The sequence below is a fragment of the Cyprinodon tularosa genome, unplaced genomic scaffold (assembly GCF_016077235.1).
Source record: "Cyprinodon tularosa strain WSP-4 unplaced genomic scaffold, ASM1607723v1 ctg392, whole genome shotgun sequence".
Lineage (NCBI taxonomy): Eukaryota > Metazoa > Chordata > Actinopteri > Cyprinodontiformes > Cyprinodontidae > Cyprinodon > Cyprinodon tularosa.
This window is the reverse complement of record NW_024039110.1, coordinates 64,737-79,754: the sequence shown is the minus strand read 5'-3', so window position 1 is coordinate 79,754 and position 15,018 is coordinate 64,737. Positions and strand designations below refer to the sequence as shown.

General features: G+C 40.4%; 1 protein-coding gene across 1 annotated transcript in view; it reads right to left on the bottom strand.

Moving 5' to 3' along the window:
- specc1 (sperm antigen with calponin homology and coiled-coil domains 1) overlaps positions 1-15,018 on the bottom strand; it is a 110,417-nt gene that overhangs the window by 48,953 nt on the left and 46,446 nt on the right. The window contains exons 7-10 of the mRNA XM_038297610.1: positions 8,360-8,523; positions 4,605-4,705; positions 4,441-4,516; positions 2,491-2,638 (exon numbers count right to left, since the gene is read on the bottom strand). Coding sequence (XP_038153538.1) covers positions 2,491-2,638; positions 4,441-4,516; positions 4,605-4,705; positions 8,360-8,523 — 489 coding nt within the window. The remainder of the gene's footprint in view (positions 1-2,490; positions 2,639-4,440; positions 4,517-4,604; positions 4,706-8,359; positions 8,524-15,018) is intronic.

Sequence of the window (15,018 nt, the reverse complement as noted above, 5' to 3'; positions counted from 1 at the left end):
TCTCTAAAGAAACATGTGCACTGCACAAAAATGGCCCAACAGGAAAGAGAGTCACAGCTAGAAAGATTGCACCTCAGTCAACAATCTATCGCAACATCAAGAACCTCAAGGAGAGAGGTTCATTGTTGCCAAAAAGGCTCCAGGGCGCCCAAGAAAGACCAGCAAGCGCCAGGACCGTCTCTTAAAAGTGTTTCAGCTGCGGGATCGGGCTACCAGCAGTGCAGAGCTTGCTCAGGAATGGCAGCAGGCAGGTGTGAGTGCATCTGCACGCACTGTGAGGCGGAGACTCTTGGAGCAAGGCCTGGTCTCAAGGAGGGCAGCAAAGAAACCACTTCTCTCCAGGAAAAACATCAGGGAAAGACTGATATTCTGCAAAAGGTACAGGGAGTGGCCTGCTGAGGACTGGGGTAAAGTCATTTTCTCTGATGAATCCCCTTTCCGATTGTTTGGGACATCTGGAAAAATGCTTGTTCGGAGAAGACAGGGTGAGTGCTACCACCAGTCTTGTCTCATGCCAACCATAAAGCATCCTGAAACTATTCATGTGTGGGGTTGCTTCTCAGCCAAGGGAGTCGGCTCTCTCACAGTCTTACCTAAAAACTCAGCCATGAATAAAGAACGGTACCAGAATGTCCTCCGAGAGCAACTTCTCCCAACCGTCCAAGAGCAGTTTGGTGATGAACAATGCCTTTTCCAGCATGATGGAGCACCTTGCCATAAAGCAAAGGTGATAACTAACTGGCTCAGGGAACAAAACAGAGAGATTTTGGGTCCGTGTCCTGGAAACTCCCCTGATCTTAATCCCATTGAAAACTTGTGGTCAATCATCAAGAGACGGGTGGACCAACGAAAACCTAGGAATTCTGACAAAATGCAACCATTGATTGTGCAAGAATGGATTGCTATCAGTCAGGATTTGGTCCAGAATTTGATTGAGAGCATGCCAGGGAGAATTGCAGAGTTCCTGAAGAAGAGGGGTCAACACAGCAAATATGGACTTGCTGCATTAACTCATTTTAACGGTCATTAAAACATTTTGTTACTCATAATATGATAGCAATTGTATTTCTGTATGTGATGGCAGCATCTGACATACACACATGGAAACCAGAGGGCAGCAGATCTTGTAAAAAATAATATGTGTGTCATTCTCAATACTTTTGGCCATGACTGTAAATGCATGCTCAGCATGAGGGATTGCTTTTAACAGCACAAGGCTGCCAACTGTCACTATAGGCTCATCCAGGAGGAGCAAACTCTGTGAGTTAATGGCTTGATGCAATCTGCTTGGTTTCTTAAATAGAAAACTTTTTAAAATCATTAGAAAATTTAGAAAAATAGGATCAACTGGATCAAGAATGTGGGTTTGGACTGAACTAACTGTAAAGTGCCTCGAGATGACGTGTTGTGAAATTGGCGCCATATAAATAAAGTGAATTCATTATTTCACTGCTTGATCCTCTCGACGCCAGAAGCAGACACCTTTCCTCCCTATTTGAAAAGACGTTATAAGTGTTCACTACTTGCAGTTATATAATAACAAGTAATACGGTAACAGAAGCGGCTGATCTCTGAGAAGAAGGCATACATGCAGTCGCAGACAATTAGCTTAGCGGCACCGTTCCCTGTGGCACTAATCAAACTGTAAATACAGATGATGGGGAGCAAAGAGTTCGGTAATGGCATGATGTCAGATTTGGACAGACAGGGCTTTGTGTCTGTGTGACCACAGTTTATTAATGTTGGCTGGGTTTTGGCAGAAGAAGAGGGTGTTCTCCTTTACATGAGCCAAGCATTTGAGAGCTTTAATGCATGTAATTGCATTTAATCTAACTCTAGTAAGACTAGCTCCTGTTGTAAAGGAGTTTTTTGTTTGATCATCTATAAAAAAGCCAAAAAGAAATGTAGGGGGAATGGTAAAGGTGAATTTGTCGTCTGTTTGAAATAAAGTAGTGGGTTGATTTAATTGAAGGTTTGCTGCCTAAAGTTTTCTGAGCCTAAACAAAATAGTTTAATAATTAAATTTTTTCATCATGTAATCAAAGATTATATCCTTTTTTTTTTAAGCCAACAACTTTAATTATAAAAATTAACATTTAATGGCCTGTTCTTCTGTCTTTCTCTTTTTGTCAGCATCTGTTTCACATATCTATATCAGAAAGACCTGAATTGCTGAAAAATAGTCAGACAATCTTATCATCTTAAAAACAAAGTAGAAAATAATTAATAACACTTAATACATAAAAGCAGCTTTTGAGTACAAAAAAATTAGGTGCAAATGGTTTTGTGGGCACTTCTGTTTCTGAGCAACATCATTTTCTCCATCAATAATTTAATGCAGACAAATGAGAGGTTTAAACATGTTATGCATGAATTTATGTTTCTGTAAAATTATGCTTTGGTTTTATTGCTTGCTGCGCTTCTTTACACATTTTTTTCTTGTATTTATGCTAAAAGGTTAAGCAGATTTTTAGATCAGTATGAGAGTACCTGAGTTTGCTGCTTCCTCGACCGTAGCTGAACGACGACGCAGTGCGGCTGCTAAAGGAAACGGGGCTTTTAATCACACTCTCAAGAGAAGGGCTCTTCCTCATGAGGCTGTTTGGTTTCAAGTCCTCACCAAAGCTTGACAACTTATCTGCAGAATCAAAGGAGACAAGAGACGGATGTGGACACAGAAGAATGTGACAAAAGAGTCAAAAAACAGAGCATATCCTGGAAATGTTTGCTTCCACTCAGGAAACTATGTTTCTATAACAGCTCCTCAGGGGAGCTTTGGAAACAAATCTTCCACGAATTATTAAAGCACATTTTCAGAGTCGGGCACTGCATTTACAGTATTTGTTTTTCTAAGAAAACAGTTAAAGTCCAAGAAGGAGGATATTAGCGTTTCATTGTCTCCATTCGTTTCACTTTCAATGAGAACATTGAGTCAGCAGAACTTTGACCTTAAAATCCGTCTTTGAGCCACAGGAATTTGAATGAACATGTAAATTTAGCAGGAGACAATAAAATCTGATGGTCAGCTGTGTCCACTCACTGGGTGAGAGTGCACTGGTCTTCTGGGACATTTCTGCTTGCATGCTGTCCCTTTGACAAGTTTCATCCCACAGATCATCACAAGGTGAGATTACTATTCTAGTTTGGCTAAAAGTAATCGCTGAAGAAGCTGGCCATTTCCAGAGTGCTGTATCAGAACGGATCAAAGATTAAAGCCAAGGTGCTCATGGGAAAAAGTTTACCATTAGATGGCGACGGGTGGCGTACAGTAATGTTTATTACTGCTGATGTTGCTCAAAGCAATTTCTTTCAGGTTAAAATTAAATAAGTAAACACCATCAGTATAAACCCTCAGCATAAATGATTTAATTCAAAGATTATACATGTTTTTAGTGTTTTTTTTTTTCAAATGGGTAACTACCCAACTAGGCCCCTTTCAGAATGATAATGAAGGACATAGAGCATCTGTGCAACAAACCAGATTCGTAAATGACATGCAGAGCATAAATGCATGGCATCAAAAGCAGAACCTTACGACAGCAACATGGTGGACACTAAAAACGCATTGCAATAATGATTAAACACATCATGCAACTCTAACATTAAAGCTATATTAATGCACATCCGTTCAGTAAAGTTTTTAATATTTCTATTAAGTTTCAGCTAAGTGTTTTGATTCAATAAATTAATAATAATTAAAAAAAAACTAGTGACCAGACTGTAAATGTCATAAGGAGTATAATACTGTAGTGACTGGTTTTAAAGGGAAATCAGCTGAATTAACTGAAATTAAAAGAGTAGAAGATAACTTTAGGAGACTTATTATCACAGCTAAGATTGGGAGGAGCTCCAAATTGCATGATGCCGACTTTTTCATCACACAGGCGCCATAATAAAACTAGAAAATTAGTGATCAATCCCCTGTTAAATATCTAAGCTTGTTCAGTAACAAAGGAATGAGCAGTTTCTATTTTTAATAGTAGGTTCATTTTTATTATAGAGACAAATATCAACAAAAAAATAAAATCATTACACAAAAGATAAAACTTGATTTGCACATATTTGACTTACTTTGAGTAGAAACATTTGTTTGCAATATTCTAATATTAGTATTAAGTATGTTTTAGGTCAGTTTCACTGTCGGAGGTGAATCGATGATTCCATTAAAAACCTACCTTAAAGGAGGTTATTATTTAATATTTTACAGCACATGGCCACGTTACGTATTGAAGACATCCTGCACCCTTACAGTAGTATAAACTGTTTTCCCAATCATCATGTTTCGGTCATGATGTGTGGGGGACGGTGATCCTCATAGGGACATAACCAGAATATTAGTACAGGGTCGTTGAGCGATGTCTGATAAAATAGGGCACTAAAGATTTTGGCTTCATTTTAATCTTGTTACTTTGTCTCAAAACCATTCTGAGTATTACATACCTCGAGGATTAGAGAAGTCGCCACGGTTTATTCTTTTTTCCAGCATCTTTGACAATGGTTTAATGTAGGAATGTCTCTGAAAAGATGCCAAGAAAGGAGGAACAAGCTCAGTTCCATCAAGTTTTAAAGCTGATTCAGTGTTTAAAACTTGTGATATTAGATACCTGATTGGGGGAGACAGCTGCAGCTGGTGCAGAGCGTACGGGGATCCCACTAAGCGGGCTCCTCAGGGACGAAGGCGCTTGAACTGCATGAGAAGGTCCATCTGTAAAATCCAGAATCATTTATGGTGCAACAGCTTAGATTTGTAGATTTTCAGCAGCAAAGTAGTTGGACTGAAAACATTATTATGATCAAGAAACCAAAAGAACAATGCTTTACCCACCTTTAAAATAGAAATAGTAAAACCAAACCCAAGTCAATAAACCGGTAACACTTTCTTTACAGTACATCAATAAAATTGTAATAACATGGTAATAACATAGCAAGTAATACAATATTACTTGGTAACAAGAAAAACTTTATTTGGTAATTACCCTAAAATTAAGGTATATAATTTTATGGTAATTACCTTAATTATTACAATTGTATATTACAAGGGGTGGGGCTGGGTGTTGTTCGGGGATTTTCGGGGTCGGTGCCGGTGCCTTCGCTACGATGCCGGTTCCTGGGCGGTGTTTCTTTCCTATGCCGGTTCTGTGGTATCGGTTCGGGGAGGGGGGGAGCTGCGCGGCATGGTGGGGTGCGGGTCTTGGGTCCTGTTTTGGGCTCCGGTTTTTCCGCTCGCACTTCTCCTCTTGCCTATTTATTTTAATTGTAATTATTAATTAATTTATTTATTTACCTATTTATTTATTTATTTATTTTTTTATTTTTTTTTTTTTCTCTTCCTCGGTGGGGGGGAGCGGTTGCGGGCGGGTCGGTGTCTGGTGTCCGCTGTCGCATTGTGGGGGCCCCTTTTTTTTTTTTTTTTTTTTTTTTTCTCTTTTTTTCTTTGGGGGGTTTGGCATGTCTGTTTTCTCGGGGGGCAGGCGGGCCTGCTGGGTGGGGGTCCTGCTGGCGGCGCGCCGCTGGTGTGTGGGGGTCCGGGCGGCTCCGGCGGGGGTAGTGTTGGGGGGCCGGTCTGGGCGGGCTGGCTGCGCTGGCTGGGTATTCGGGTGGGTTTTCCCTCCTGGAGGCATGGCGGGGCTGCTCTGTTCCCACTGATCGCGGCGGGTGGGGCTGCGGGGCGGGTGTGGGCCTGGGGTGGCTATGACCGGCGCGTGGTGGGGGGCCGGGGCGGCGGAGCTGCTCTGGCCGCGTGTCGGGGCCTGGTGCGGGCTGCGGGGGGGGTGGCGGACGTGGCTGGGCTGCTTTGGCATCGTCCGGTGGGGGGGGCGGCGCGGTTCGCTCCGCTCTGGCTTTGTGCTGCCCCTCGGGCTGCTGGGGGGGGTGGTTGCGCCGGCTGCGGTCTGCTCCTCTTGCGGTTTTGCGCCAGGCGGCTTTTCTGCTCTCGGGCTGATTCTGTGCGCGGTGTGTTTCGTTGCGCGCTGTTGGCATCGGTCTTGGTGGGGTGGGGCTGGGCTTTTGGCCGGGGGGGGCGTTTTGGGGGGGGTCCCGCGGCGCTCGTGGCCGGTTCGCGGCGGATGCGCATGGGCCCCGGCCGGGGGCGGGGCCGTCTTAGTGTTTTCCTGGGTGGTGCGGTCGCGGTGGGTGTTGCGGCCGGTCGCCGGGGCTTGGTGCGGGGGGGCGGGGCGTGTTTCGGTGCTCTGTGGGGCTGGGGCGTTTCGGTCGGCGCCGTGGGGGGGCTGGTGTTCGGCGCCCGGCCCTACTTCGGGGTGGCCGGCTGCCGGCGGGGCCCGCGGACTCGTCCCCGCGGCTCCCCGGGGCGCCGGCATGGCGGTGGCTGGGGGGCTTCCTCGTGGCTGTCTCTCCTCCTGCCTTGGTGGGGTCTGATTTCCGGGGCTGGCCCCGCCTTGGTGCCTTCGCTTCTGGGGTCCCCTTGGGCGCCTGGGGCTTTGGGTCTCCCGGCGCTGGACTCAGTGCTCTGGGGGGTGTGCCTCTCCGGCTCTCCACAACCACTATTGAGCATTTTTTTCTATGGTTAAAACTTTACATGCACAAGTTCACCCTCACAAACAACTACAGGTGCTAGGCTTCAGGTACTTAGAGATTCACTTCCAAACAGAAACCCCACATTCATATCTTCAGGTAACACAGAGTACATGTCAGACTTAATAATATTACTTTAGTGATAGTTTCAAGGTGTTTGCTTTATTGTATATCTCGTACCATGTTTTTTGGTTGTGCTGTTCTTTTTTCTTCTTTTTTTTTTTTTTTCTCCATCTCATTACAGGTGTTGAAGCAGACTGAAAATGTTTTGTCATTGTCTCCTTCCTATCTCCTCTTTCTTTCATCTTTTGTCCTGTTTTTTTCTTTTTCTTTTTCCTTCTTCTTCTTCTGTTTTTCTGCTCTACTTACATTGCAGTGTCCATATGAACTGTAAAACTCCCTGCATAATTATAATAAAGCAATTTATATACATGAAACAAGTGGAGCGGTATGGCAATTGCGATACCGCTACACTTGTGAAAGTAAAATCTGTTGGGCTCCTTTTGGCATCAAGACAATTATTCTTATTGCCACCTTGCCAGACAGGACACTGTAAAAAAAAAAAAAAAAAAAAAAAAAAAAAAAAAAATATTACTAAATAACAATGGAGATGTTTGGTCGGTGATTACCATTAGGTTACCACATAATAGTTTATATTATTTGCCACCACCTACCATTGGCTAACAAAGTATATTGTGACTGATGATCAGGTAATGAAAGCCTTATAAAAATGAACTCAAGTTACATATAAATAGGAGTTTAGTTAAGAAGATTGGCTTGCTGTCTTCTAGGTTTGGTTTTCTGTTCAGTAATAAACTGCATTTTACTAGATAATAACACATCAATTTATTGCTGTCAGTGAAATGAATGAGTTACATGGTAATAATAACTGTTTGAAAGCTAAGAAGTCTGACTTTACCTTTTTCGCCTCCTATTTGAAGCACATCACGTACCAAACTTCTCCATAAAGTTTTTCCTGTTACCTAGTAACTTGCACTGTTATTACATGGTTATTGATGTACTTTAAAAGAAAATATTACCTATAAACCCATGGTAGCTCTGGAGGAGCAGCAGAGATCCCAAAATCATGTGAAGACAGAACATCTATCAGTTATACCCTACATAAATCTGAAATGAGCGCCATAAAGGAAGCCATGAGAAATCACATTAAAGCCTAAAGTCTGACTGGTAAGTTTGCCAAAGGCTTTGTGATGCACATTGCTATCATAAATCATTGGACAGAGTACAGCTTTACGGGTGGAAAGCTTGTAGAAAAAAAGTATGACTGGACAAAATAAATATGAATGCTATATGCTCCTAATCTTTATTTTGCAAATACATCTTTTTTATATCTATATTTTAAGTCAGAATTAATCCCCATTATGTGATTCGTTTGAAATCCCACAAATTAGATCCAGGTAGATAAATTGCAAGGTTCTATGTAATTTAGTCCTAGTTACTTTTATCGTAGTAGTGGTTCAATTTCTAAAGGAAATGACGGAGAGGCCCACAGAAACTTCTTAAATCTTTGTGTTACTATGAATTTAGAAACAGCAGCTCCTGTAATTTTTACTCCTTGTTAGATTCTGAGAGTAAAACCATTGAAAGAAACCATCTGCAAAGGTGTAGTAACACCTCATCTATCCCAGATTGAAAGCACATCTTATTTTTATGACTGTGAAATGATTCCCTCTCAGCTCAGAGGAATGACAGAGAGGCATGCTGCAGACCACACCAGCTCATCAGCTGTTCTCCTCTACAGTTACACTGATGTGATGGGATGCCTGGCCAGTGTTTGCGTCTGTGTGTGGAGGTGCTTCGTGCTCACTCTGTCCGACCGTATCAAAGGACTTAATGAGGGATTTGACAGTAGCTCCAGGCTCGGAGCTGGCATCTTCGCTGGCGTCGGCGGCTGTGCTGGGGATCATGGAGGTGCTACACCATTGGCTGCTGCTGCTGGAGTCCAACACTCTCCCCTCGTCATCTTGGGACCTGGCAGACACAAACAGGATTGCTGCATAGAGTCAAGCAACACATATCGGTGGTGGTGATTGGGCTACGACTGGACTATCCAAACCCTTCATGCAAGTCCTGATGTTGGGATGATGCATGTTCTGAAGATGGGAAGTGCAATTATTTTTCTGATGAGATGAAGTGGAACAGCTCTTTACAAAAGTATTTAGAAATCCTTGAAACTTTTTCTAGTTTGGTCACAAACATCCAGACTTCAATATAGCTTCCCTGATATTTCATTCCATAGATCTACACATAATTGTTCATCATAACTGTAAAGTGGAAGAAAAAGTCAATTTGGTTAATCTTATCTTAAATCTGAACAAAGTGGACATTTTAATTCAGTTTTCTAAGTAAATCCTGCACAGATGATTAATCTGTATTTAGACAAATGGGAGGGACTCATTCTTCCACATGAACATGCCTCATGGTGTGTTCTGTGTGATGTGCTTGGTTTGTTATCCACTCACACAATTCTCATATTTTCCCAATTTGAGTTAGATTGTGAGGATCATCTACTCCAACCAAGACTTCTTACGGCTCTTTCTATAAATGCAGGGAATCAAATCAACTGACATTTTCTCCGTCAGCCCTTTTCTTTCATTTTATCATAATAAACGCACTCACTCTTAAGCTTAACCATCCTAATCAATAATATCTTTACCGTAAGTGGGTGTAAAAGAAAGACAAAAACTAATCTGAGGGCCTGGTACCTTCATGTTGTAACCGTGCATCTCTGCTAATGAACGTTCCCTTCTATTACTTCACAAGTATTCCACTTTGTATATTGCATAATAACCAATTAAAATACACAAGAACTTATGGTTGAACAAGAAAATGTACAAAGTTAAAGGGGAGTGAATAATTTATGAAGAAATTGCATGTATTGTATTCATTTTAAGGATTGCTAACCCGACTGTGCAATGAAGTCATTTTTCACACGCTGGTCCAGACAAAGTGGATTTCAGGCTGCAGAATGTGATGTGTGAGATCACTGATTTTTTTTATGAGTGGTCTGTAGAGTAGTCTGATGTATTAACAAAAGCCAAAGGCCTGGAGTAACTTTGTTTATTCATTGACCGAAAGAACAACAGTCACATTTACATAGAATACAGAAAAAAATAAAAATAGCCAAGCCTAAGTCGGCAAAAATAAATGATCACAACACGAACCTCTCACCAGAACAAAAGGATTCCTTTGAACATTTCATCTCGTCTTTCATAAGTTAAGCTTGAGCACCAGTACCATTGACTGTGGCTGCGTAATATGGCTTTTTAAAAATCTGTTGGTAGGAAGGACCTGATATTTGGCACCTTCAAACCCTACAATGTGTTCCAAGAGTGTGAGAAAAATCTATATTAAAAGGAAAACCATTTCATTCATCTGAATCTTTTAAACCATGTGGTCAAAAGTATAAGAATTCATTAAAAATCCTTTTTTTTTTTCTAAAAAGCTGGAATATAGAAGATAGATCATTTTTAACTATTGTAAATATTTCAGGGACACAGTTTTATTGGTCAATGACTTTTTAATTTTAAGGATTTTGGTTTTAATAGAATAAAAATGGGTCCAGAGGTAAACTGTTTAAATGTTTAAGCTACATATAAATTTGGCATGACATCATAAAATGTATGTAACAATCATTTTTTTCTCAACAAAAAATAAAACAGCAGATCTATGTAAATGTTGAGACGCACAGTGCCATCTAGAGGTTACAAGATGGAACTGCACTGTATTCCAGCGACATAAGAAGAAAGAACAGTTGTCAGTGTTTATATCAAAGCCTCTAAGGACTACATGACAGAGTTAATTAATTGCACTTTTTTCCTGATCAAAAGGACGTGAGAAAAAAGCATCTTTTTCTAAAATAAATTGGTGAAGAAATCTAATTCTACAAGTTGATTTGTGGCTGGTCATAAGAGCAGTGTCAGCTGAAACAGCAGAGAGAAAAAAATTAAATCATCTTTGAAATGTGGTGGAAGATACTCTGTCACTCCCAGGTAGCTGTGTCTACATCCATGAGGAAGCATAAATAAAATGGAAAGGGTACAATTGTAAAACAGAGAGTCATCCACATAGATTAAAAAAATAGCAAATGTCAGGAAGTCATAGAAATGTCATAAGCTTTGAAAATGAAAGACAGAAAGAGGAGCAAATGTTTGAGGAACAAATAAATCAGCTGGGATCGAACTGAAGCAACGAACCATAACTTGGATGCATACTTTATAAGACCATTTTAAAGATTGCTAAAACCAAGCAGGGATGAGTTTTTAACTGTCCAGAAGAGACATTTAGTTACTGTGGTGGGTTTGCAGTCAGCTCTAAGGTCTACCAACTTAAACAAATAAATAAAACTAAGGTAGAAACCAAGGAGGCATCATGATCAAATACTTCAAGCTTCCCTTCAGAGGTACTCCTGACCCTATCTTTCATTCCAGCTGCTTGCAACCCTGACTTTCACATTTTAGTCATGCTCCATATTTCACAAGGATCAAAACACAAAGATAATTTCATTTTCTTGCTTCTCTCCTTCCCCACAGCATATATCAGAGCAGTGCCTGGAGTACAGCTACTTTCGTCCTCTTTCATGATTAAGATTCATCGATAAGTATACTCGCCCACTTGAGGCAGAGACCAGCCTACTTTTTTCAGCTGAGGCAATTACCTCAGACCAAGAGGATCATCTAGTGTCCTAAAGCCAAATGACTTGGCTGTTAGGATGGCTGAATATTCCGTTAATTTTGGCTGCACTTAACAAATAGAAATGTTCTTTTTCACTGCTAAGCTGCTGCTCACCGTTGTAAAGCTGTATAAACAAAATTTCATTTTGCATACACTCTGTGTATACAAAATGGCAATAAAGTTGGTCCAATTTTAGTTAAGCCTTTTTATATAGCACCAGTTCACAACAAAAGTGAGGCCCAGAGTGATGGATCCCAAATCTGTATTTGTGCCTTGCTAAAAGTATTTAGCTCTGTTGAACTTTTCAACCCTTTGTCACATTTTCAGGCTTCAAACATAAAAATATAAAAGTGTAATTCTTTGTGAAGAATTAACAAGTGGGATACAATCATAACATAGAACGAAATCTATTAGATATTTAAAACTTTAAAAAAATAAAAAACTGAAGTGTGGGGCATGCTAAGTTAATTGACCCCTTTAATTTCAGTGCAGCAAACTATCTCCAGAAGTTCAGAGAGCATCTCTGAATGATCTCATGTTGACCTAAATGACTGATGAGGATAAATAAAATCCACCTGTAATCAAGTCTCATATAAATACACCTACTCTGCGATAGTGTCTGAGGTCTGTTTAAAGCACAGAGAGCATCATAAAGAACAAGAAACACACCAGGAAGGTCCAACATAATGGTGTGAAGTTTAAACCTGGATTTAGATACAAAAAGATTTCCCAAGCTTTAAACATCCCAAGGAGCACTGTTCTAATTGTAATATTGAAATTGAAGGAGTACCAGACCACTGCTAATCTACGAAGACCCGGCCGTTCCTCTAAATTTTTATAAAAAACAAGGAGAAGACTGATCAGAGATGCAGCCAAGAGGCCCTTGATCACTCTGGAAGAGCTGCAGAGATCTACAGCTGAGGTGGGAGATTCTGTCCATAGGACAACAATCAGTCACAAATCTGGCCTTTATGGAAGAAAGCAATTTCTTAAAGATATCCATTAAAAGCCGCGTCTAAAGTTTGCCACACGCCTCCTGGGAGACAGAAAAAACGTGGAAGAAGGTGCTCTGGCCAGATGAAACCAAAATCTAACTTTTTAGCAACAATGCCAAATTTTTGGCGTAAAGCAACGCTGCTCATCAGAACGAACACACCATCCCCACTGTACTGTAGAACACGGTGGTGGCAGCATCATCGTTTGGGCCTGCTTTCTAGGGACAGGAAAGGTGGATGGAGCCAAATACCATTCTGGAAGAAAACCTGTTGCAAAAGACCTTAGACTGGGACGGAGATTTATCTTCCAACAAAACAATGATCCAAAACACCCAAAATCTACAGTGGAACAGTCCAGATAAACATATCCAGGTGTTAGAATGGACAAGTCAAAGTCCAGCCCTGAATCCAATCTAGAATCTGTGGAAAGAACTGAAAGCTGCTGTTCACAAGCACCCTCCATCAAACCTCACTGAGCTCCAGCTGTTTAGCAGAAAGAATGGGCAAAAATTTCAGTCTCTCATTGTGAAAAACTGATAGAGACAAACCTAAAGAGACTTGCAGCTGCACTAACAGCAAAGGGTAGCGCTGTAAAGTATTAACTAAATGGGCTGAATCATTTTGCACACACAATTCTCTGTTTATTTGTTAAAAGTTTCAAATGTCCAATAAATTTCATTGAACTTCATGCTTTTGTCCCACTTGTTGCTGATTCTTTAAAAATAATTACAATTTTAGATCTTTATGTTTTAAGCCTAAAATGCACCAAAGTCAAGGCACTGTATGCAGAAGTCGCCGTGGTGATGAAACTAAAAGTTGTATAATTACAAGTTATTTTGTTCACATTTATTCTTTTGATATTTGATTTGTAATTGGATAGAAAAAAGCACCTTACAGGATATAGTTTTACATAATGTGAACCATTTGGAGTGAATGTACTGATAACTATGGATTTTCATCATAAATACAAAATGTTTATATATTTTTTGTGTTTTGGCTTAATTTCTGCTCTAGTTTGGTTGTTCTTTCAGCAAATTGCTTTTTTTACGGTTTGTTGATGTAAAGCTGTGAGCAGGAATGATTTCTAAAGTAAAGCTGGTTTTGACCCACGTTTTAGCTGAGAAAAAGAAGAGAATGAAGCTCCTCATGCAGCAGTGAGTCCATATCTTTGCCAGGGGTTGAAGAAATATTACAAACTGGTTTTTGTTTCCTTGCTCTTGCAATGATGGTAAAATCCAAACGCTTTACCGACCCTTAAACAGCTTTTGGCATTTTATCCACAACGGTTTTTAACATTTTCCCATCTTTTCAACTTTCTCAAAAGGCACAAAAGATTTTCACACATCAAAAAAAGAAGTCTCTTAAACATGTAGTCCACAACACAAGAAACAATACGGACACAGAGTATGCAGTGAGAAAATAAAACTGTACTTTTTTTTTCTTTTTTAAAAGTCCCCAAAAATAATTAGGCCATATAAGAAAGATGAAGCTGTGGCAAATAGTCCTTCTGCACAGTGACTCAAAAGAAAACTGGTTTCCACAAAATATAAGTGCAACAATAACACTGTCTTCTTCACAGGATGCTGGGATGAGGGAACTTCTCTAGTGCCCTTCGACTGCAGTCTTGGTATCAAAAGTGGCTCCAGTGCTCATCCTGAAAAAAACAAAACAAAAGAAGACATTTTAAAATCCATAACATACAAGGTCTAAAAAAACAAAACAAAACTGCTTCTTAATGTTATTTTGAAAAGCCAGACCTCTGGTTTTTTTCTCATCTCTTCCATGCACACCTCATTAGATTAAAAACACTCATTCTGTCAGATCACCCTGTGATGGAGACGCTATGGAAATGTATCTGAATCGTAAAAACAGCATGAGTTCAGTCCAGTCATGCCAGTGCAGCCATCTCATCCTGCTTTTTCATCAAAAAAGTAGGAATGTTATTCATTAAAATCAACAGCAGGTGGCACCAGATACATCTACTTGAACTACAGACTTAAAAAGAGCCAAAGGAAGCAGACCGGAGAGGAATGGTAGCCCTAAAGGTGCAGTCAGCCAGCATATGGAGAAAACAGACAGTCAGACAGGCTGAAGGGACAGCGTGAAGCCAAGCACAGAGAGGAAGGTCAGTGAGCATCAGCAGCACACAAGGCATGGGGAGACAGGCTGACTGGGAACTCACCTGGACTCCAGGCTCGTCAGATGGACATCGTTAACAGAGACACCGCAGGGAGCTGATGGAGGTGGGGAGCGGACGCAGCATAACATCTTTTCTTGGGGAAAGTTTGGTGATAGAGATATAGTCTAGCGCCAATAACTAAATTCTCTACCTTACCCCATGTTAAAGGAAGTATTTTTTCTGGTTTCAAACAAGTTCTCTAATTCCTTTACTGATTTAAAGACTTAGAATCAGTATCAGACAAGCAGCTAGACTCTTCTACACTGATGATCGACGATTAGAAACCACCACAAATTTTATATTGTTGCAGTTTTTTCTTATATTCATACATAAACCAAAGATATGCTTGTTTTTAAGCACTTTCAAGGAGAATCTTTAAACTTTTTTAGTCTTTTATCACACTGCAACCACAAACCTCGATGTATTTCGTTGGGATTTGATGAAATGCGTCAAACTTCTTAAGCTGACAGAAAATCTGAGTTTTTAAAATATCTTTACATATAAAAATAAGGAGAAATGTGGAATGTTTTCCTTAAACAAGAACTTTCTGAAGTTACCAAATAGGGGTTTTGACAGAAAACATTGCAAGGCAGAATTTAACCATTTTTTTCATTACAT